Genomic DNA, 24,582 nt, shown 5'->3' on the forward strand with positions numbered 1-24,582 from the left:
TGCAAGTATTGGATGCAAACATAAGAAATTTTAATGGCATATTAGGAAGCCTGTATTTTGTGGCCCATTGTTTCCTTTCGGGGATATTTAATGTAAATCTAAAATGGAAAATGTCAGAAATTTTTAAAAAGTACCCAGACATAATATTTATTTAGTGATACAATGGAAAGGTACTATGTCATTTAACTATTATTTCTACTAGAATTAAAAAGCACTTCCCATGTACTTGACAATCAAAAGCATACAATTTATTTGCTCATAGAATGCTGTTTTTATGTTTTGATCTTGTGGCAAATCCATGATTCCTCTTAGAAAATAATTAGTACCATTTGTATTTAAGTTTTCTTTTGGCTTTTTATTTGAAATAAAATTAATAAAATTTATTTAATGAACAAGGAAGTTCTATACTTGTAGTTCACAATGTTTAAAAGCCTCAGACTCCTCCACACTGGAATGCTGCCTATAATTGTTAGAGTAAAGCAGTCTTCCGAGCAGAGGACAGAGACAAGAGTGACCACCATTTTCCTAACAGAAGAGCACTTTTCCACAGGGAGCTCCAAAACCCCAGTTCATTCCCTGGTGGATGCTGCTAATGGTGATGATACTGGGTATCACTAGGCAATAGATTGCACTGAAGCAAGAGGATCATTAATTGCTTCAAAACAGGCATCCTGCCAACGCCATGACTGAGGCCAGACTGCCACAAATGAAATGCACCTGGCTCCAGAGGCTGGATGTGTCATACAAAACAGATGTGTCTCAGAGAAAGAAGACCCAGCTCTGTGCTTGAATCAGCAGCAGGAGCAGCATCTGGGAATTGTTGGAAATAACCATTCTCAGACCCAACTCAGACCTTCTGAAACAGAAAAATAGTCTGCTTATATAAGCCTTCTAGGTGATTGTCTTGTGAAGTCAAGTTTGAGAACTACTGACTGAAAGGAATGTATGACCGAACCCACTCGCGCACATGTGCCTGTGTGTCCATGTGCAATTCTCCACTTGGTCGACTGACATCCTAGCAACCCTTGGCACCCTGAGTTTCTTTAAGGGAAAAGTAGTGTATTCCTCAGCTTCTAAGAAGATGTAGCCCTCAGTCCTTAGGAATTTTTTCCTCCGTGGCACATTGTTTTCCTTTTCAGCATTGGTGGAAAATAAAGTCATCCTGTAGTATCTATAGGGCATTGGTTCCAGGACCACCATCAGATACCAAAATCTGTGAAGGATCAAGTCTTACATAAAGAGATATAACATTTTCATAGAAATTACACACATCCTAATGTGAATACTAGGTATATAATTGGTACATTGTGTGTATTGTGTATAGAATAGAACAAGGAAAAATATCTACATGTTCAGTGCAGATGCATTTTTTCTTAATATTCTCAATCCTCTATTGGTTGAACCTGGAGATATGGAAACTGCAGGTCTGGAAGGCCCACTGTATTTGCTTCATTTCTTTAACAAGCAATTCCTGAGGTCTGTGTAGGAGATGGAGAAGGAATTATATTGATATGTAAGGGATGGGCACACACTGTATCCAGAAAACAGTATGGAAGAGAACTTGGAGACATACTAGATTTGCTGTTAAACAGTACCTACCCAAGCACAACAGTTTGCTTCTTATTTCCTTTAGTAAATGCCCCTTTGTTCTTATCAAATTTGGGAATTACAGTGGACCTGTGGCACCATGGGTAAGGCTGAGCTTTGGTGTTTAGAGTCTAAGAGTGTTCAGTGGCCTGTGTTCTGAGATCTTGGCTTGCATGGTACCCTCCAAAGGCATTGTGAGCCTAATCTGCTCAAGCACAGAGAGTTGCAGTGGGGAATTCAGCAACAGATGACAAACAGGACAGGACTGCCTGCAGCTGAATAAAGGTTAGTTTCTAAGCACAATTTTTACTCTCAACTTAGTCTTGAATAGCTTTTCTGTCTCCATGATGAGCCACTACTCCCTAGTTGTCCTGTTGTTTTCTGCTAGCAATATCAATTTTAGATGTTTTATTTTTATTTTATGAGAGTATTTCCCAAGGCTGTTTTAGGAGTGGGCATGGCTCCACTTGCCATAAATACATCCTGTATCATTTGGGGTATGCGTCTCCCTTGCCTGTATACCTAGTTGCTCCTTGCTTTAGAGCATCTCTGGGCTTTGAGGGTTGAAAGACTTAATTACCCTGCAGGTCTAATTCCTTAGAGAGCAAAAGTTTTTGAAACCATGCACACATACACAGAAACACACACACACAGGCAACTGAAAGGAGCTGAAAGTTTCCAGTTGTTGAATTTTAAGAGGAAAACCTGTATTTTAATCATCAAGTGAATCATAATTAACTTGAAACATTAGGAATTACACTTACTTCAAAGAAAGATTAAACAGTAGCCTTAGTCTCTCTGATGAGACAATATTGTAGTATAAATATCTGTGGTTACTGTTAGTCTGTACTATTTATCCTTTGCAGTCAAATGTTTTGTCCTTTTCTGAAAAAGCATCACATCTATCTCAGGGAAGAAGCAGATCCGTATCTCTTCAGTCTTACATTATATCTCCAACATGGTGTCCACCATTATTAATAGCCTGAACACCTTACTCTCGATGTGGAGGAGAAGAAAAAATATAGGACAAGAAAGCATGGATTTGAACTGTACCTCTTCTCCTAACAGTAGGATAACTTTTCATCACTCTCAAGTTCCTCATTTTCAAAGCAGATATTATTGCAGGATTATCCGTAATGCTACCATTTACCAGAGACTTACATTACCGTGAGCAGGTACAGCTAACTATGAGTAATTTACATAAATTCTCTCCTTTAATCCTCCAACATCAAATGAGAACCTTTTATTTTTGGGCTGAGAAGAGCCTTCCAAGCACAAAAGCCATCAGAGACATGACAGAAGAAATAAGCCATTGACTTAACCACGAAACACAGTTAAAACTCAAAAAGATAAACATCCTTAATATAAAAATATTTAAACTCCTAGACCTCTATAGAAAAATGAGCAAAACTAGGGATAAGTAATTCAGAGAAAAGAAAATACAATAACTAAAAACACTTAAATATTTCTGTCTCTAATAAATCAAAGAAACTGAAACAAAAAGCATACCATTTTGTGCCTATCAAATTAAAAACAACAGCATTTTTTAAGTGAAAGTGCTCTATAGTAACCAGGATGTAAGGAAAGCAGCCCCCTTTACGTTGCTGGTGGGCACGTGAATTGAAACAGCTTTTCTCTAGAGCAGTGTGACAAAATGTGTCAAGAGACTCAACAAATGTTCACACACAGCTGATCTGGCAATTCTACTTCCAGAAACTTATCCTGAGGAAATCATCAGACGTGGGCAAGGATTTATGTAAAGATGCTAACTTCCATGTTATTTTCAATTTCACACAACCCAAATGGCTAACGGTAGAGGGGAATGCCATAGGTTGGAATGACAGGCAATTGTGCTTTTAAAAAATATAAAGTGATATGAGAAAATTTCAAAATATATTAGAGTATGATGTCATCTTTATAAAGTGAAAAAATTTGCACACATAAGATGAAAAACTAGGAGGAAATATATCAAATGTTAGCAATAATCTCTCTGCAGGTTGGGATTATAGGTAAAGCTTACATTTTTTTTAATGCTTTTCTCAATTTGTTCAGTGGGATCCGGAGAAGGGAGAAAGTGTGTTTGTCTAACAGTATTATTTAGAATGTTAATGAAATGTTCGAGTGTAAAGAAAATTGTGATCGATGTAAATAGAAATATGTTTAAGGTTTCCCCATTATCTACAGCTCTAGTGTATTAAATAAATCAGAAAGACAGACATGGAATCACAGACGAATTGACACAGCACTGCTGGAATGGGTGTCTTCTTTAAAGCCCCTTTCAAACCCAGGCTAATGTTAAACATCAATCATTAACTCTCATGTTATCTGCTAATTTTATGTTTGGATTTCAGCTGTACCCCACAGTTTTATAACTACTTGAGGGACATGGGTAAGAACCTCTCTTTCCTATTACATGGATTGGGAAATAGGTGATGTTAAAATGAATTTATCTAAAATAAAGATGTTGATGTGTTTCTGTTTGGGCTGGACCACTGAAAGTACCAACCCTGCACTGAAGATGGTTTGCTTTAATGAAGTTCCTATTAGTACAGTTGTAAGTAGTTATGGAAATGAAAGGCATGCTTGCTTCCCCTTACAACTTTACGATTACTTTCTTTGGCCTCAGTGCTATGTTAGTCCAGTAGAAAACATGGAATCAGCATCACATCTGTAAAAAATCTGTATAAAAACAGTCTTTCATTTTGTGGCTGTAACATACACACACGCACACACGCACACACACGTACACACACACACACACACACACACACACCTAGTATTACATAGTCCCTTTGGTACATGCCCATATGGGAAACTATCTACATAGACAGTTACCACCACTAAGTGTAAAGGTTGAATGCTCACGGTATCCAAGGATTAAAAAGCATTAGAGAAAAAAGAAATGTCAGCTTTCATTGAACTAGAAATTCTCAAAACCACTGAAACTAGATTAAATATCTGGAGGTAGATCTTAGGGAATGTGTATTTTAAAAACCCTACAGAACATTCTAAAGCAGCCAATAGAAGCTGAAACTTTGGATGCACTGGCCTTGTTGTACCATACTGACCAAATTTTATTCTCTGCTGCCCAATATGATACTCACTACCCTCCTGTGATGCTTGAGCTCTTGAAATGAGGCCAGATTGAGGAATTGAATTTTAAATTTTAATTAATTATTAGATCTAAATTCTAATGGCCATGTGTGACCAGTAACTACAATATGAGACAGAGCAGCCCTAACACATTACATACTGCCCTTCACTGGGGGATACAGCTAAAGTCATTTTACAGGCCACTCTTCCAACAGGCTGTATATTTTATCTTTCTGACACAGTGATACACAAATATTGCTCTAGAACCCACTCCTGGGAGCATCCAGGCACCATCAAACCTTTGGTAGCCATATCCAGCCATGTGATCCAGATTTTGTAGCGTAATTTGCTCAGTGTAGTCTTTCACTCCCTGCTCAGAACATAAAATGGTACTTCTCATAATCTTCATCACCCCACAGAGCAGAAACCCAAACTCTCATTCCCAGCCCAGGATTTCTAACTCATTATACTTGGCTTTTCTTTTCTTTTGGTAGCAGTAGTACTGGTGATGGTGGTGGTGGTGGTAGTAGTACAGCAGTAGTTGTTTTATTTTTAAGAAAATCATTTCTAATCATCTCCCCCATTATTTAATGGGTTTAAAAGTTCATCGTGGCATGTTTTTATTGGAATTTTATGGAAAGTCGAGTATTGTAAACATATCCAAATGATCACAGTGGTATAATTTACTAAATCTTTTTCCTATGTATGCTTCTCTTCAAAATATGAAATAGATGGGCTCAATTTCAGTGCTCCAGCTATTCCAGACTTTACCTTTAGGGTTTCTCTAAACCTGGTGTGAAGAGACTAACTCCTGACAGAAACAATAGTCCCCAAGACTGTAAGGTGGGTGCAGGCAGGTGCTGTGTCTGTCATGTCCTGAGCTCAGTTCCAACACCATACTGTAGCATCTACCACCTCATGGGGCCACTGAATGTTGGTCAAATGAGTTCATGTTCCTGCCACAGAGGAATGTGTAAAGAAAAGAAAAGACAAGATCTAGGGAAAAGCCACATTTGAGATCAGAGTGACTGAATTTAGGAGAAAGTGCTGGCCTTCCATGTCTTTACCCTGCCATCTCTAGCAGGTAAGAGGAAGAAAGATTGTAGTGCCAAATAGCCCAGTTCTATCCCCGTGAAGATCATTTGACACCAGGACGACCATTAACCTAAACTAGAGATCGTAAAAGTCTCTGAAGAATTGAAACTGGAACCAGAAAAAACTGGTTGAATTTCAGCTTTTAATAATTCAAATGCTCATGGGCTGCAGCCCATGTATTTATTTTTCATCTAATGTTACAGTTCTAAGAAACTTAGCAAGTTAGGCTGCCTGTGGTTGTGATATATCTGCCCACTTATCAGCATTTTTTATTTTCTTGAAATTTTAGGCACAGAAAAATGAGAGAGAGTCTATCAGACAGAAGTTGGCACTTGGAAGCTTCTTTGATGATGGCCCAGGAATTTATACCAGCTGTAGCAAAAGTGGGAAGCCAAGTCTTTCCTCTCGGTGAGTGTTCTTTTGAGTTGATTTTTGATATGTACCTAAGTGGATTTTTGTCACCTGACTATATGTCTAACAAAAGATAGCCTCTAATTCTTCCAGTGCTTATTTTTTCATAATACTACCATCTTATCTGGGTTCTAGACCATTGTTCATCTATAGGTTTATTAGTAGTTGTTTTGTGTTTCACTGCCCAGCTACTTCAGGTCAGATTTTCATATTTCATTTCTCTTTAGACACCATGCTGATTTTCCAGACTGATTGGGGAATCAAGCCACAGTTCTAAAACAAACTGACTGAAGGTTTAGACATATGGCATGCCACCAGATTTCCCATTAAGCAGTCCCAAAGCATCCAGAATCACCCCGATATCTTTAGCTGCAATGAATGCCAGTAACCAAGAGATATAGTTCCCACTTTGATCATTCAGTGTTTATTACTGTACTTAGTATGTCATCCAGGTAGTTTTTCTTTGTCTTAATTTATTTCAGGATATCACTCACTTGTCCTAATTTCTTTCAGAATATTATTAATAATTTGCATAATTTAAAATTCTTAATACAACATATTTAGATTATAATTTTACATAGGAAACAAGCCTGTAGTCCAGAGCTTCTCAAACTTTGATATGTTATGAATCATCTAGAGATTTTGGTAAAGTAAAAATTGCAACTAGGCATGGCGCCCACACCTTCAGTCCTAGCACTTGGTGGCTGAAGCAGGAGGATCACAATTTCCGGCCCAATCTGCGCAACTTGGCAATTTAACAGCTTAGTGAAATCCTGTCCAAAAAAGGGCTGAGGATGTAGCTCAGTGTGAAGGTTCAGTCCCCAGTATGGATTCAATCTGCAGTTCTGGAAAAAAGAAGGGGGAGGAAGGAGAGAAAAAGAAGAAAATTTTGACTCAGTAGGAGTGGGTAGGGCTCAAGATTCTGCATTTCTAAGAAGCTCCCTGCTGCCATTCCCTTGGCTACCTTCATTAAAGAAGGTAGAGACAATCTGCAAATTATTACAAATAAGACACTGCACGTGATGAAAGTACACAGAACATTGTTTTCAGGAAGATGGTAGCATTCCAACTTATGAGTGTTTTTGTGTGTATTTACCCTTGTCTCACTCTTCAGAAGCACTAACTTTTAATTCCTTGGCTGTTTCTTCTACTATTTATGAATGTATCACTAAATGAAATGTTTATCTTCTTAGTTTATATTTTAAATAACCATCTATTGACTGTCAATTGTAGAAAATTGGAATTTATCTGATTTTTTTTCACAGCTCTCCCATAGACATATCTATGTATTTTATCTCCCATTCTCCCATTATACTTACATCACAATTTAGGCTCAATTAACTATCTAATGTTTACATTATTAAGAACATGTATTATTCTTCCCATACCATATAAAAAACTACTTACTTAAGAAATTTTATTTTTTTCTCATGAAATTAGAATTGCTTCCTTTTACACTTGCCAGTTTGGCCTGCTACATTATATTTTACTAAGCAAATATACCACAGTTTAGCCACTTTTTTGATGATGGGCATTGTGTTGTTTCAAAGGTTTTTCTCCCATAAGCAGTGCTGGTCATGAATATTCCTGTACATGTCTCCTGCTGTCCATGTGCAAGAATTTCTCTTTGGAGTATACATAAGAGTGAATTTACTACAAAAATACGTGGATGTTAAGACTTACAAGAGAATGACAACTGTTTTCCAACATTGTTAGACCCAGTTACACTCCTATCAGCAATACTTCAGAGATCTGTGGATCTATAGTCTTTCTAGGACTATATTGCTAATTTCTTTCAACTTTTTATAATTGAATAAGTATAAAATGGTATTTCATTGTATCTGTTAGCCATAATTATTTTCTCTATATTGCCAATTTCTTTCAACTTTTTATTAATTGAATAAAATGGTTTTTGTTGTGTCTATTAGCCATATTTATTTTCTCTTCTGTGAAATGTCTTTTTGTATTTTGTGAACAAGTTTCCATTGTCCTCTGTGCATTTCTTACTGACTTATCAAAATCTTTTAGACCTCATACTAGTCCTTTATACAATGTACATAATTGCAGATATCTTTCCTCAGATAGTAACTTGTTTGTACTTCATGAATGTGTAGCTTATAACAATAAGTTCTTAATTTTAATATAATTAACTTTATCAAACATTTCTTTTTAAAATATAGTGAACTTTATCAAATCTTTCTTTTCAAGTCAATGTTATGTGTATCTCATATAAGAAATCTTCCTGTATCCCAAGATCTAATAGACATTTATGAGATTTCCTAACAGGAGCTAAAAGTATTGGTTTTTAAAAGTCTATAATCAATCAGGAGTTTATTTCTTGATATAGTGTGGAAATCTAATTTCTTCTTTTTCCTTATAGACAACCTTTCCCTCAATTATATTTACAGAACAATCTCTTTTTTAACTCACTGCTCTAATAAACTACTCCTGTAAATGTTGTACATTAATAGGAGTACATTCTATATGATTTGTTACTACTGCTATCCCTGCACCAAAACTGTAGACTTTAATTACTATAGCTTTAAAATAAAAAGATATGTAGACAGGAAAGTCCTTCTCCTTACACTTTTTCTTCAGAAAGAAAGAAAATTAATGCTTTCAATGAAATGAGAAAATATAAACTTGCTTTTTTATTCTTCCATATAAATTTTAAATTATCTAATTAAGTTTAGCAAAACACTTTCTTGGAATATTTTACTCCATCACATTGAAGGGAAGGATTAAAAGTTTAGCATGGCTAGGGATTTAGCTCAGTGGTTCCGCCGCCTGCCTCGCAAGCGCAAGGACCCGAGTTCAGTCCCAGGTACCAAAAAAAAGTTTAGCATGTAGAATTTCACTGTATTTTCTAGATTTTAGTTCAACACATCATTCCCACTTCAGCTGTGCCTACGTGTACTTCCAGTCCACAGCCTCTCTGATTGATTCATCAGTGAAGTTCCTCATGCTGCCAGGCCATGATTGGGCAGGGCAGATAGCCAGTGTAGATGGCCTTTCAGGTGTTCAGTCTTCCTTTGTGTTTAGTCCTACTCCATTCCTAGCCTTCCGGTGTACCTGAGTATTTCCAGGATTCTGCAGTGCAAACTCTGCTTCCCCACCAGCCACTCCTACAGGCACCTGCATACTCAGGTAGTTAAGTCAAATATCTCTTAGGCATCTACATTTTATCTTCCAAATTTTTTCAAACTGTTGTGTGGTGTTTTCATTCCTTTTTCTTTATCCATATCTTCCTTCCTTTAATATTAATATAGTAGGATTTCAGAAAAAAAGAGTGGATACCTCCCTTCAATATGCCATGGTTAAGTCTCATGAACATTTTCAATATCTACTCTTAAAGTAGTGTATGACTTGTGTTTAGATATGCCCCCAAAGCCTCACACAGTCATAGGTGGAACTTTTTCAGAGGTGGCTGAATCTAGAGTGTGTGATGCTGGGATTGAGCCATAGTGCAGTGCTAGGGTCAAGGGCACTAGAATTAAAGGTGTGAGTGCTACCCACCCTAAGTAGTCTGGATAAGACATAAGGGGCAGGAGACTGTGGATTTAGCTCAGTAGTGCCGCCGCCTGCCTTGCAAGCACAAGGTCCCGAGTTCGATCCCAGGTACAAAAAAAAAAAAAAAAAAAAAAACCACAAAAAGACATAAGGGGCAAAAAGACACTGTTAAGGCCCCTTGTTGCTTTTGCTACCTTTGGTAACTATGAACTGTTCTCTTCTGCAATCCCCCTCTGCCAAGCCACCCTGTCTTGGAGCCAGGTGATTATGGACTGAAACCTCTACAAACTATGAGCTAAATAAACCCTTCGTCCCTTAACTTCGGGTGTTGGGTATTTTGTCTCATCAAAGAGAGAAAAGTTATTAAGGCCAGTAGAAATATCTTGTCCCATGCAGAAACACCATATACAAAACAAAACAGTCCTCCTCTGATTCAGGAGAGTGAAGGAGAGGGATTAGAATACCTGGAATACCACTGTCCAGAAAATGCCTCCCCCAAACCTTCCCCTCAGTGTCCTGTCCCACACCTTCCCATTGGTGCCTCTCTCCAGTCCTTCCCTAAAAGTCCCCAAAGCCCACCTAAAACTTCTGGCAGAGAAAAACTCAGAAGTCTGTGAGTCAGAGACACAGGTAACTAAACACATGTATTTCACAGTAGCTCTTAACAAGCTACACTTATTGACTTGCCATAAGGAAGATTATTTATATCCTGTTCTTTCAGATGTTTTTATCTCCACATTCTGTGATGAGCTCATCCTCTGTGAGAACATGGTGACTTTTTGGATGGCCCTCAAAATGGTGGTTAATGAGACTAAATGTTTCTAAGAAATATCACTTTATCTTTGTAAACTGCAAATCTGCAAAGATTGACTGTCATCCTTCTCATCAGTAATAACCTGGGAGAAAAGCCTTCAGGAAAGTTCACTTGCCACTTTATAACCAATAGTCCTATCCCTGTTAGAAATTTTTTTCTAAAGAATTACAGTCCCTGAAAGTATTGTGCTTTGCATGCATTTGAAGGTTGGCAGTAGCTTGAGTTCACCAGTATGGTACTCCAAAATGCACCAGAGCATGTGCATTGAGTTAGCTAAATAATTGAACCAGGTAAGGCTTCTATGAATTTACTACTTTGAAGAGCTCAGTATTCAATCTTAAGCAAAGCTGGGGACTTAAAATTAATTGGCTGAGTAATAGATTTTTAACGTGTTGAGCTTATTTTTTAAGGCAGGGCCTGTCTATTGAAGTAAGTGAAGTCTTTGGCAAACTAATGGGGTTCTCTGTTTATGCTTTTTAAAGGATGTCATTTACCTGTAAAAATTACCCTCATATTTAGTCTATGAAATCCTGAGGGGCCCTGCAGGGCTGGGAAGCCTGGTATTTAAACTGTGCCTGCAAGTTGAAGTTCTCGGTTTCAGCTGCTGGATTTTTCCAGATGGTGCTATCTCCTAGAGCACTTTTTAAAAGAGTGACAAATTGTTAAATGTAAGCTAGGATTACAATAAGCCCATAAAGGCATTTCATGCCTAATACTACAGCAAAAGAATATTTGATATTACTTTATAATTCAACTAATTAAAAGTTGCCTTATACTGAAATAGCAAATATAGGAAGTGTCTTTTCAAAATTTGCTAATCCATGCATAATCAGCTTTCTCAAACTAAGACTGTATAATCCTTGCTATATTTTAAAAATATATTATAGTAAAAAGATTTTAAATCCTTAAAAGGAAATATGAAAAGTAAATTACCTACTTTTGGAATAAGGTTCCTAAGAAATTCTAGGTTTATTCATGTTCTTGAAAAAAATATTATTTTTCTTTTATTACCAATATAATACTTTCCTATAAAATTTGTCTTATCAGCCAAATTAATTGTCAGTTAGCATTCTGTTTCACATTCTGAGTCTATATATGTACAGCTCAACGATATTAAAGAAGTAGAAACTGGCCTAGCTGTTATTGAAACACTAGAGCATGTGACTAGTAATAGATATCTAGGAAATCTTTCATTTTTCAAACATAGCAGCCTGATCGGACATTGTAGAGAAAACTTTCCCTGTCTTTTCCATTCGCCTTTCTTAGAACAAGGACAAAATAAATCTCATTCTCACCTCTCCTCTTACCTTACCCCAAGATACACTTTATTTACCTACATGTAATTATAAATATAATATAATACACTCTTTATAAAGTAGGTAGCGGGTGGAATAATGTAGACTAGGAATATACCCTTCTCTCCAACATTATGAATATTATGAAAAACAAGAATTCTCCAGAGAACTTTTGAGCAGCCAGCTTGAATAATGATTATTGTTTATTTATCTCAAACATCCCAACATCCCCAAATCAAAACTCATTTCTTTCTATAGGTTTATTGGTGAGCAACTGAGGCAAGAACAATAATAAACACCTGCCACCTCTTTCTGTTTGGACAAGAGGGTCAGAAGCAGGGGCTGCAGAACCCCAGGGAGTTGTTATCAACTAGACCAGTGACATGGAATTGAGAGAGACTTTAAAAATTGGATTCATGGGGGCTTTGAATATGAGGAACTGAGAATCTGTATGTATAATATGCACAGAATCAGGGGTCAAGCCAGCATCATTTTTCCAGGAAAATGAATCATCCTCTTATCTCTAGCAGTACTAATTTTTGCATAATTTCCTGGAAGAAGTAAGCAGAATATTCATATCTGCCCAGCATGGGTAAGGAAAGAGGTTACCTATTTCAGATTCACTTTCTGTGACATCGTTCTTGAAGTAATAGGTTCATACTAAAGCAACCTGTTTATAACATGCAACATACATTTAAAACTTTGTATTGATCTCTTGTATGTATATAATAATTTGCTTAGAAAACTCTCCATATAAGTAGCTTCAGGTACATGTCATTGAAAATTGTATCTTATAAATTCTTTGTTCATACTTTTTGAAAAGTCATTGGGTAGTCTACAGGTAACCTATCTTTTCTTAATGTTCTCCTCCAAGGACTACCTGATAGTATTCTAAAATATTATACAATTTCAAAATGTGAGGCAAGATTTAAAGTGGATCTTTTAAGGAGCAATAAGATTAAAATGGCAAAACAAATTTAATTATGTAAGCAATTCTTCTTTTTCATAAACCCAAAAGAAAAGCAAATTGGTACTTGTGAAATTTTCTTTGTCTAATAAATACCCTCACTTTACAGTAATGCCAATGACCCCAGTTTAATTAGGTGCAATTAATTTTGTGCAAGCTGAATTTGACATCTTGCTGGAGGCATAACCAGCTGTACCCTGTCTTTATGAATTTTTTTTTATCACCAGTGAGAATTCAATTGCCTGAGCTATTGCGAAAGGGGTGGGAGGCAGGGAGAAAAAGGCCACGGGGCTACATTTTATACTTAAAAATGGCTCCAGTGGACACCTGAATGTTTAATTAAAAGAGCTTCTAGGAATTCTTTTTCATTGGAGCATCATCTTTGACAAGTTATCGTGACTTTATCACTGCGATGTGAGCACGCTTTGGACAGCGGTTGCGCACGTGTTGGACACACACAGCCCACATAAAGACGAAGCTCCTTTGAAAGTGCATGAAAGCATCTTCTGCTACTAAAAACACCATTACTGACCATAGTCCTCCTTCTATTCAATCCTTTTCTTTTCTTTCTTTTTTTCTTTCTGTCTGTGTGTGCACACTGTGTGTGTGTGTGTGTGTGTGTGTGTGTGTGTGTGTGAGTGAGAGAGAGAGAGAGAGAGAGAGAGAGAGACAAAGGATTAAACCCAGGGCCATCCCTGGCCCTTTATTTTTTTTTGGAGGGGGATAGGATTTTGTGATTTTCCTGCCTCAGGCTCTATGAGTGCTGCAATTAGAGTCATGCTCTACCCCATCCAGCCTTTTATTTAATCTGGTAAAATTTCCTGTACCCTTCATATTGTTCTCATTCAGATGATCATACATATTAAAAACCATGGAAGATATTTCTGCTTAGGACAGAAACCTTTACATATGCCGTTTACAACAGATTATGAAGGGGAAGAAAGATCCAATGGCCATAATTTGTAAACTTTTTTAAAGTGGTTAGAATATTTATGCATGGTTTTTCAAAAAGCAAACAGTATCATTGAAACCACCATAAAAAGCTTGTCTTTCAACCTTAGTCCCCCATTCTTCAGCCTTCCAGTTCCTCTCACTAGAGACCATCACTGTTCCTAGATTTTATGTCTTGCCACCATACTCTGTTCACCGGAGTACTTTTGCACGCAACAACACATTCCTGAGCTGTCTTTCAGATCAGTTCATTAGGAAGGCAGTGAAGAATGGTGGATAGGAACAGGGCGCCTCGGTTGGAACCCTCACTGGTATGTAGCACCTGTTACTACTAATGACTTGGTTGGGCCAGGGATGTAGCTCAGTGGCGCCACACCTGCCTGGCAAGCACAAGGTCCTGAGTTCGATCCCTAGTACCAGAAAAAACTAATGACTTGACTGTGGCTCAGTTTCTTTATCTTTAGAATGGGGAAGTAATTGTGCCTACTTCCTGGGGTTACTATGAGGAAGACAAGTGAAGTATTCAGAAGAGTACCTGGACCAGGGTCAGTGTTGCATTATTGTTATTATTGTTGTTGTTGTTGTTGTTATTCTGTCCCCATTGATTATAAGACAAATAGTTATTTTATGTACTACCAAAAAAAAAGAAAAAGAAAGAAAAACTACTGCCAGTTAAATGGTGGCACATACTTTCTTAGCACCAGGAATGTTTTAGTTATTGAAAGAGTCTTTTTAGACTTGTTTAGACACACTTTTATCGTATGTGTCTTTTATGAACACAAAGAAGAGAAGGTGAATATGTTGGTGAGGGTGGTCCTAAAACTTTTCACATTAGAGCCCAACTCTCCATGTAACCACTTTCTCCAGGGTTGTCAATTTCTCTGCTTTTCCCATGACACCTTTGGTGAAACTCACTGGTTCACCTTCCAAGCCACTGTCTCCCATTCCACAGGCTTGATGTTCTTACCAGAAGACATTCACAGACAAGAGCCCACCTCTTCCTCAGAGACCCTTAACTGGTTCACTGACAGGGTTATGGTTAAATAATGTGCTCATGCCACCAGCTGTCTGGGGTACAGTGACTATGAAGTGCATCCCAATTTTAAATATTACAAAATGTAAATAACCATGCTTCATAGAATCAGTGCAGTTCAAGCCAAAAATAGTAGTGCATGCCTGTATTGCAGCACTCTGGGAGGCTGAGTCAGAAGGATTATAAGTTCATGCCTAGCCTGAGCACCTTAGTGAATCAGCAGGACTCTTGTCTCAATTTAAAAACTAAAAAGGGCCTATGGAAGTAGCTCAGTGCAGAGAAGATCCTGAGTTCACTCCCCAGTACTGTGAAAAAAATAAAAATAAAAAGAATCAATGCAATGCAGTGGGTTTACTGTGTTTTTAAATCACTACTTAAATTAAATCAGAAGTTAAATCATGAAATATAATGTTTTTGAGATAAAATTTACTATAGAACCAAGCCCCACAATATTTTAAAACTTGAACATAAAAAGTGATATAGAAAAAAAAGCAGTGCTTTGGTGTTGAAGACAGTAAAAACAAAATGAATTAAGTTTCTCACCTAGGGCTTGAAGGTATAGCTCAGTGTAGAGCACAGGCTTAGCATGTGTGGGGCCCCTAGATTCAATCCCCAGCACACACACACAAAAAGAATTCACAGTCATACCCTCAGAAGCACACAGGCACTGACTGTGTCCTTCTGTGCTTTCTCCAGCCACATGATCCATAATCAAAGGTCTGGATGGGAGCAAGCATTTGTGCTCTAGCCTACATTGCTCCAGCCACTGAAACTCAGCAGGTAGGGCTGACTGGAATAAATAAGCAAGCTGAGTTTAAAAACACAAACAGCTAAGTTTATATAGTTTTATATCAAGTTTTATATCAATTACTTTAGGATCTATAATTTACTGTAGATCTAGGGAGGATGGGGTTGAGACTGGGAAGGAATGCCAAGAGTTAAATCAGAGTCCATCTACAAACTGTTCACTTAGAAGAAAATAGGCTTCTTGCTGCCCACGGGTCTCCCACCACCCTCAGCACCCTGCCAAAAACAAAAGCTCCAACTGACTCATCTGTGAGTCATGGTCCCTGCATAGACATGGTCTGAGTCAGACGCATAGCCGTCTTCTTCCAGCTGTCAATATTGAATCCTACTCACCTTTTCTCCAACATACAAAGTTAATCATCAGCTCTCCTTTTCTTGCCTTTTCCCTTTTTATTTCTTGTTAATGCCCACATGTGGCAACTCAGAAGCATGCAAAAGAGAAAAATCTAAAGTCAACTGAATCTCTTCCACCAAAAAAAATTTGGGTATATTTTCTGCCATTTTTCCTATGCATAATATCTCCGCATTTTTATTTATAAAATCAGAATCATAATGTAGCAACTGCTTTCAGGCATTTTTTACTTACTATATCAGTAGCATTCATCCATATGCATAACTGTTCTTCTGTTATATATATTTTTACTAGCTGCATAATGGCCCATCATGTATTTCACCCTCTTACAATTAATCATTTATTGTTAGTCATTTGTTTCCAGCTTTTTGTTTCATTTTTGGTTGTGTTTTGCTCTTTTCATCTTCTCTCTTTCTTCCATCCATGAGTTTATTCCATCCTTCTTAAAGTGCCCTCGTCTCTCAAGACAGACTCCCCTGGAGTAAGGAGAGTGACCTTGTGTAATTTAACATCTCTGAGCCATTGTTTGCTCAAATGTAAAATGAGACTCACAATCCTTGTTTTATGTTTATCCGAGGGTTAGGGGTAAGATATGTAAAGTGCCTGGCACATAACAGATGCTCACAAATAGTAACTCTTTTTATTTCAGAATATAGACTGCTTGGAAATGTTCTGGCCTCGATTGATATGGAAAAAAAACACATTTGGCATCCAGGAGAAATGGCCGTTTTATTCCTAGTACCATTCTGCTCTTCCATTCATGCTAGAGAATATTTCTGTTGAAAATGCATTTTCCCAGCATTAAGATCCTATAATTCCAAATTCAATTACATGAAAGTGGTCATTAGTGAAGAAAATGGACACCAATGTGAAATGAGAACCAACAGCTGTCTAAGGAATGCAAGTATTTATAGCTCTCTGAAGACTCGGATTAGGCTACAGGGGCTGATGTGGCTCCAAAGAGAAGCTGGTGAAGGTAGTTCCCCTTTTCTATTAGCTGCTGCGCCAATGAGAAGATTCTGGGGCCAGGAGGAGTGGGGTGCCCATGAGCCATTTTCTGAGCATGTACAAAAGGAAGGGTCCAGAACTAGCCTTAGAAGAGAAAGCAGAAAAAGGGAGTATGTGTAGGATGAGAGGAGGAAAACCCAGAGAGAACCATTCACTCACTCTTCAGCTGTTGAGGAAGCTGAAGGCTGAGTTCCGTAAGGTAAGGTGCAGGGTCAGGACAGGTCATAAGTGATATGAGGCTCCCCCTGCCAGGCCTCTCTTTGCCAGATAATTAGAAACAATCCTCTTCGGACACATAATTGTGGGAGGTTAGCTTTGCTGGCTGTCTTCTGCATTGACACCCACCCTGAACCAAGCCCTAATTCGTTCACCAAAGCCCCCTTTCTTCTGTAGTTCCCTATTCTTTCACTTTTATTGGTTAACACCTTACATTATTAACACCAAGATAGCAAGTGTTTCTGTTCTCATATATGAGATAGGGGTGTCTGCTCTTTTCATTGTTACCTTCCAATGCTCTGGATATTCCACATTTTTATTTGTACATTTTCATTTATGATCCAAGTGGTTAGTTACCTGTTTTTGTTCCTGGTTTAGCTACTATGCATCTACTTATTTTAGGGACCAACAAAAAATATAAATAAGTGAAGTAGCCCAGATAAAAGTCAATAGAGAGTAGTAGGAACTGTAGTAAACGAAGTGTTTTTCCTGGCCAAAAGAGCAGCTACTCAGCAGTAGCCTGCTGGTGCCGTGAAGTTTATAGAGCTCTTACTGTCTGATCATTAAATGAATGAGCAGTTAAACAACCCTTTTCTCTACCTTACACAGTTATAAGAAACAATTTACTTAGTACTTTTGTGTGATGATGATATATGTTGGACCTGCCATAGCTGTAGCTTTATACAAATAGCATTCTTTTTTATAAGACCAAAAAGTTATCATCCTATTACATTACATGTCTGTTAGCTTAAGGAAGTTAACACAATCCCAGTAAAATAAAGATATAGCCTTGTGTTTTCAAAATAAACATTGGGAAGTAGAAACTTTGCTTATCTTTTTGAATGGTAGGAGGCTTCTGTAATTCTCATGATACTATCAATAGAGAACAGTCAGTAGGAAAAAAAGGAAAAGCAGTTTATGGGATGGAAGAAATATTTTACAGTTTCTTATAGAGTAGCAATCCCTTATTTTCACCCACCTCAACATGTTCTATGAAGATACCATTACATATACAGTGTATCTACAGTTGTTCTCACATTTTTCTTCATGAGAAATTCTCAGAAAAGTGAAACATGTTTGTACCTGCCCTTGAATAGTTAAAATCCATATTTTCAGCTCGGTTGCCTTTGAAATTTTCATGAAACAGAAAAAGATATAATATAAAATATGGGTAATTATTCATTATGTAGAAGATCTTTGAATAATGTGTCAAAAGTCCATTAAAATAAATGGAAATAATAAATTTTAACAGCTTGGCTACAAACTGGTTGGGGATGTTGAGCAGTGAAAGGCACAGCAGAGCCAGTGGCTTACAAGCCACACTGATTGTAGGCAGAAATGCATGTGTGAAATCCATAGGCAAGTGGGAAGTTCCCTCTTCTGCTTCCTAAGAAAAACCATACAGATGCCTTGGGATTATAAGCAAATACAAGATGTATATTCCCTGTAAAATTATACTACCAGACACAGGCAGAATCTAATAGTGTAAATCCAAATCTGAGGTTAAGTGTCTTATGGGGGAAAGGCCCCTGGATTCAAAGATCAGATGTGCAGCTTTAAATCTTTTGCTTTATGACCTTGTGCTATTTACCTATTGCCACGTTGATGGTGCATAATAATAATAAACAATCCCATCAAAAGCATACAAGGATAAGCATTTGCTTTTGCTTAAGAGCTTATTGGTTGCCTGGGCAGTTCTGCTGATCAGAACTAGGCACACACCGCTTACTTATATACCTGCCTCCAACTAGACCTCGGCAGGGTGTCTTTACTGCTCTTAGCTGGGCTCTCCTGTGTCTGGGGCTTCTGTCAGGACAGCTGCACAATCGAGCTCTGTGCTATGAAACCACTCATACTCCAGCAGCCGAGCCTGGACCTCTTCTGAGGGTGCTGGCTGTAGCAGAGTTCCTTGAGGAGGAGACTTGAGCTGGAACAGTTGTCACTGCACTGCTTTCTGTTGATCACAGGGCCCATGCTTGGATAGGGCAATAGACTCTGATGAGAGAAGCTGTGAAGTCACACTGCAGAACAGAAAGGAGAGTGCAAGGAAGGGAAAAACTGGGACCATTTTTATATCAGGCTAGGGCATGTTGCTTGCTTCTCTGAGGTTACCTATTGGCAGTTATGTAGCCCAAGGAGTTGATGGAAGTGAACATACTCTTAAACTGAAATTCAACACCCCAGTTCAAGTGACATGAACTCTGTAAGTCCTGGTGGGCCAGCGGAGGATAAAATATTACCAAAGAATCTTAAATATTTATGCATCAATGTTTGTGGTCTAAGCTGGTGCCGAAGATTCCCATTTCCAAAAGCAGAATACAATGAATAGTTCTGGGCTTCAGAGCTGGCTTCAAACCAGTGCCTCTTTACCATAACCTGGGTCAAGGACAAAGAGAGCCCTGATTCACGATAGCTGCTGCCCCTCTGAAAGTCAACAGCAAATTTTCAGACCATTGCATTGTTTCTCTCTGGGAGTAAACTGGTCTTGTCTGGGTGTTTTAAAAGAAGTGTTAATGTTGTACCAAATCACGTCAGCACTTGGCTATGCTTTATAGATTTCTTTTTGTAGTTAAGAACTGTTCATCTCTGCCATCTCTCAGTTCCATGCATATTTTAGTAATATCCCTGGTAACTGCAGCTGAAACTCAGCACAGCCATTTTCTGAGTAACAGTCTTCCTCTCTGTAAATGCCAGGCAGACACGGTGCAGAACTCTCCACTAAATGCTGTCCCAGTCCTGGCCCATTCGTACTGTCATACAGGAAGCTACTTCTGTTCACACTGACATGTCTAGAAGATACTTAGGATTTTATCTCTTTAAGTTCTGAGCCTTCTTCATCAAGAATATCCTCTTTCCAATACCCTGGTGCCCCCTGTCAGTAGCACTGGGCAACACTTGTTTTTAGTTGCTACATGGTGTATATAAGGGAGAAGAAGTTTCTCAGGTAACCAGGACCCACACCCTTCAGAAAGAAAATCAACTGGCAAGACAGATTCCCAGCAGCATTTTGCATGCTATGCTCTGCCATACACCACTCAAACATCAAGTAAACCTGAACAAAATACCTTGAAATCATATCTGTAATTAACAAGACAAAGATCTTGTTTTCTTTTCACTTCAGACTGTGCTGGAGAGATAGAGGCAAATTAGACCCATGCAGCCTGAAGTTTGCAAGATTGGTTATGTATGAGGCCAGATACTATACTCTGACGTATAAGGGCCAGAGCCCAGGGAGCTGCATCTTCAAAATTGAGGCTCAAGAACAGCTACACACCCTGGAGCGGGGGATATCTGTTTTTGATTCTGTGGAACAAAGGCCTTCAGTGAGCCAGGTGGCCCCACACATCCCACAGTCAGGCCACTCCTTGGGAACTACAGTTAAATTTCACCCAAAGGCACCTTCCTATTAAAACCTGCTTAAAGGCTAAAGGCAAACAAATCCTTCTTAAAACCTGAACCCACTTTAAGATGTCTTTACTAAAATCCCCTCTGAACTGTTAGCTGTAATGTCATATCATTTCTTTTTCCTGAGAGTAACATTCTTGGTGATTACCACTGTAAGGAATTCTAAGTCTCACCCTTAAAAAGCTCTGTTCTGTTTCCTGCCGTGATGATGTGGTACTAAGACAATTTTCTGAATTTCTATCTGAGGCGTTTTTTCCTTTCACCCTATTAAATCTCTTCCCTTGCCTTTCCTGAGTTACAAACCCTGTATGGGATAGTCAATTTAGGTCTGGGGTGAGCCTTCTTAGAAAGGTCAGTTCAGGGCAGAACAACAATATACAGCCAGACTTTTTTCAGAGTGAAATTATAGATCTTTGGACATTTTAAACCTTCTTTTGTTATGGTGCTATCAGGCTGTTGTATATTTGCTTAATCTATAGATCCAGTAATCAGATACTTCTTTGCAAGATTTTATTGAATAATAAAAAGCTACATAATCCTAGATTTGTAATTATATTAGTTTTTGAAATGAGCTGTTTTCAATTTGTAAAATTTTCCCATCATCTTCTAAATCATGGATCTTGAGTTTTATTATCAAAAATTGATTGATTTTCTTTTCCAGAACAACTATAGATATTGAAATTTAAAATTTTAATTTATATGGATCAGAGGAGAACTTGAACATATTACATTTTAGGGGGGTGTCCATTAAAAGAAAGTTGAAAGGAGGTAATCCTAGTATAATAGAGGGCCAGGCTGCCTAATAGTTAGGGACGGCTTGAGCAAACTCTGTCAAAGATATAATTTTGAATCAGAGATTACTGTGACTAGGCAAAAGGTACTAGAGTATGATTTTTAAAACTCCTTTCTGAAAGTCGTATCACCTCTAAAATACTGTGTTCCTTTGTCTGAGCTTCCAGAAGTAGAGAAAGGAGAACAGTTAACATATACAGAGCCCCCACGCCATGCCAAGCCCTGAATGAACTCTTTTAATATTTCCTGTCATACGCTGAAGTGTGTATCATTCACCCCATTGTACAGATGAGGAAATTGTGTCTCAAAGAACATTGGTAATGTTCCCGGAGAAGTGAAAATTTGGAACCTAAGTCCAACTGACCTTGAGCATCCTAAGCCTATCACATTAGAGTCTGTTGCCTTCCACCTTGCACCCTTGGGCCTGGCCCTTTTTACCTGCCCCTGAGGAGAAGGAGAGAAAGATACTGGACACCCTCGGGGAGAGACAGATGTATTTTTTTTAAGGAGAAATAAACTGGGCCTTTGAATAAATTATATATTTTAACAGTAGGTGGCAGTGCATACCTATAGAATCATATCTCCTGTGTTAAATCAGTAGTGTTTTGCTTTTTGTTTTTACCTGGGTTCTGGGTTCTGGGTTATTTTCAATTAAAGAAGCATTTTAAATCAGTCATCTGAGTAATGTTGACAAAGCATGCATACCATCAGACCATTAAAAAAACATACAAATGTCAAATATCAGGTAAGTGCCAGAGCAAATTTAGTGTCCTCTGCCCTACACCTAGCTAAGATCAGCATCCTATAATCTCTTATTGCCTTGGGAGCCTCTTTTTGCCTTTTCTTTATCTATGCTTGCACAGAGACTGGGGCTACTAGAGATGCTAAGAAAATTATTTTTTTAAAAACTCTTTATTGCCAAATTGTACTGAAATCTGTTCGTCTTCCAAAAAGGTAAGGACAGAGTGGAATCGGAGGTCTGGCCAAGTGTGTCCGCATAGCAGATACTCCTGGAGTTTCAGGACTCACCACAAATATAATGAGCTCCCCGGAGGTCTCTGAGTCTGTGACTGTGCCGGAGGCAGCCTGCAGAACCTTGCTGTGTTCTGAGACATGCCTCCTGAGTTTTGGGTTTCCCTACATTTCTCTAGGGTCAACCTGTGGTGTTTTTCTCTTAGTAACATAAATGAGCTCCTTCAATTGGTTTTTGGCAGCTGCCTTAAATAAAGGTTTCCTTCAAACAACCTTATCTACTGGGGGGAAAATAATTCTTTTTTCAAAAGGCTTTGGCCTTGAGATGATGACTCTAGTAAGCTGTTTTAGATTGTCCCTCTGGGACAGGACCCTAGGAGACACCTGGCAGCCTTATTAGGCCATGGACCCCATTCATCTTGATTGACAGGATTGTAAACTTAGCAACTCAGAATATGTGTCTGGAATTGCACTGGGTGCTATAATATATGGGCTTAAATTATTTTTCATTTAACATGAAACTGTTATGAAAAAATTAATAGAATATTAGGAAGTCCTCTAGTAAAATCACTTACAAGTGAAGGATAATATTGGTCACTCATTTCTCCCCCATGATGAACATATAAAACTTTCTGTTAGCAAAATCAGGCAGTTCTGTTGGCTGTGGCCAAATAACATTCGTAGGTAAATACAATTAGCATCTTGTTGATTTCTACCTAGATTGCAGAGCGGGATGAACCTGCAGATATGCTTTGTCAATGACAGTGGCAGTGATAAGGACAGTGATGCTGATGACAGTAAGACTGAAACCAGCTTGGACACTCCCTTGTCACCCATGGTAAGTCCAAACAGCTACTAGCTGAAGCATTGTATTGTGTCTTCCTGGGCATTTAGCTTCTTCCATGTTGCAAATCAGGAGCAAACTTTTCCAGATGATCAAAAAAGAAAAGTCTCTGGGAATCACGTACTTCTAAAAATTGGTAACCAATGAAAAATCGAAGTTGTAAAGATACATAAACTTTATTAAAGTTAATGACTAATTTTCATATTAAACTATAAGAGACAAGCTGTGCTTTAAAAATTATAAAAAGAAAATTGCTAAGAATCATTTGGGCTTAGAAATATGAATCAATTTCTTTCTCACATAGTATAGATGTTGGCTGAATAATAGTGAATGCTTGTTGCACAGTGTTTTTACTCTCTCTGAAGTCTGTCCTTTATCTTTTTTTACCCAAGACCAACAAGTACGAAATATGTTGGTCGTTGAGTACAATGCAGTGTCAGAACATCATTGGCTTTCTGAGATCCTCAGTACTCTGAGTACCAACACAATGCCTTAGCTCTAGGTTAAATACTTTGTTAGTATTTTCCCTGTTATTAATTACACTACTCTTTCTACTGAAAATAGACCTTTTTATGTTACTTAAAATTGGGGTAAGGCCAATCGAGTGGTATCAGGGGTCAGTGGAGGAAACTCGAAGCTTCTCGGAGAGCAGATTCAGGGAATGCTATTCCCCATCAGCAAGCAGATGTTAACCAGTGTAGAAAACTCAGACTGCTCTTTCTTCCTTTGCAGAGCAAACAGAGTTCTTCCTATTCTGACAGAGATACCACTGAAGAAGAGTCTGAATCCTTGGATGACATGGACTTCCTCACAAGGCAAAAGAAATTGCAAGCTGAAGCCAAGATGGCCCTTGCCATGGCCAAACCAATGGCCAAAATGCAAGTAGAAGTGGAAAAACAGAACAGGAAAAAGTCTCCCGTCGCTGATCTTGTAAGCAGCAAAGGCTGAAACACAAGCCAGGGTTTGGTGGCTGTAAATGGTTGACATTCTTTCCCAAGATTATGCAAACTTGGGTTTCTCCAAGGCAGTTTGTAAAAAGTTCTGTCATTGAGAAATAATTGTTTCTTTTTCCTTTCTATTGTCATACTAAAAAAGATACAGAAGCAATAGATTTCTTTCACAAAAATAAATTCTCCTCTTGATTCAGTCTTTCTGAGGGACAATATTGTCTGTCATAGAAATATTTAAATTCCTTTAAAGAAATTTTGACTGTGGCAGACCTCACTATTGCTATAACTTTCATTCCCACCTTTCAATGGAGGCAATTTAGCCCTTGGTATTTAGAGTCATCTAACTCTTGACTCCTATTTGTACTCTAGGCAAGGGACATAAATCTCAATTTTCTCATCTGTAAAATGAGTATAACTCCTGTATGAAAGCACAATTATGAGGATTCAGTGAGACAAAGCTTTCAAAGCATATTGTGCAGT

At 38.1% G+C, this 24,582-nt stretch overlaps 1 protein-coding gene across 7 annotated transcripts in view; it reads left to right on the top strand.

Moving 5' to 3' along the window:
• Schip1 (schwannomin interacting protein 1) overlaps positions 1-24,582 on the top strand; it is an 809,964-nt gene that overhangs the window by 776,601 nt on the left and 8,781 nt on the right. For 6 of the 7 annotated variants that reach the window (XM_004834522.4, XM_087186439.1, XM_087186441.1 and 3 more), the window contains 3 exons: positions 6,065-6,183; positions 23,029-23,146; positions 23,885-24,082. In XM_004834522.4, the coding sequence (XP_004834579.2) occupies positions 6,065-6,183; positions 23,029-23,146; positions 23,885-24,082 (435 nt within the window). Of the gene's footprint in view, positions 1-6,064; positions 6,188-23,028; positions 23,147-23,884; positions 24,083-24,582 lie in introns of all 7 variants that reach the window. The other variant, XM_087186442.1, reaches the window with a different exon arrangement.

Source organism: Heterocephalus glaber, unplaced genomic scaffold (assembly GCF_053883595.1).
Source record: "Heterocephalus glaber isolate CG9 unplaced genomic scaffold, H.glaber_assembly_v1.0 deba00001504, whole genome shotgun sequence".
Lineage (NCBI taxonomy): Eukaryota > Metazoa > Chordata > Mammalia > Rodentia > Bathyergidae > Heterocephalus > Heterocephalus glaber.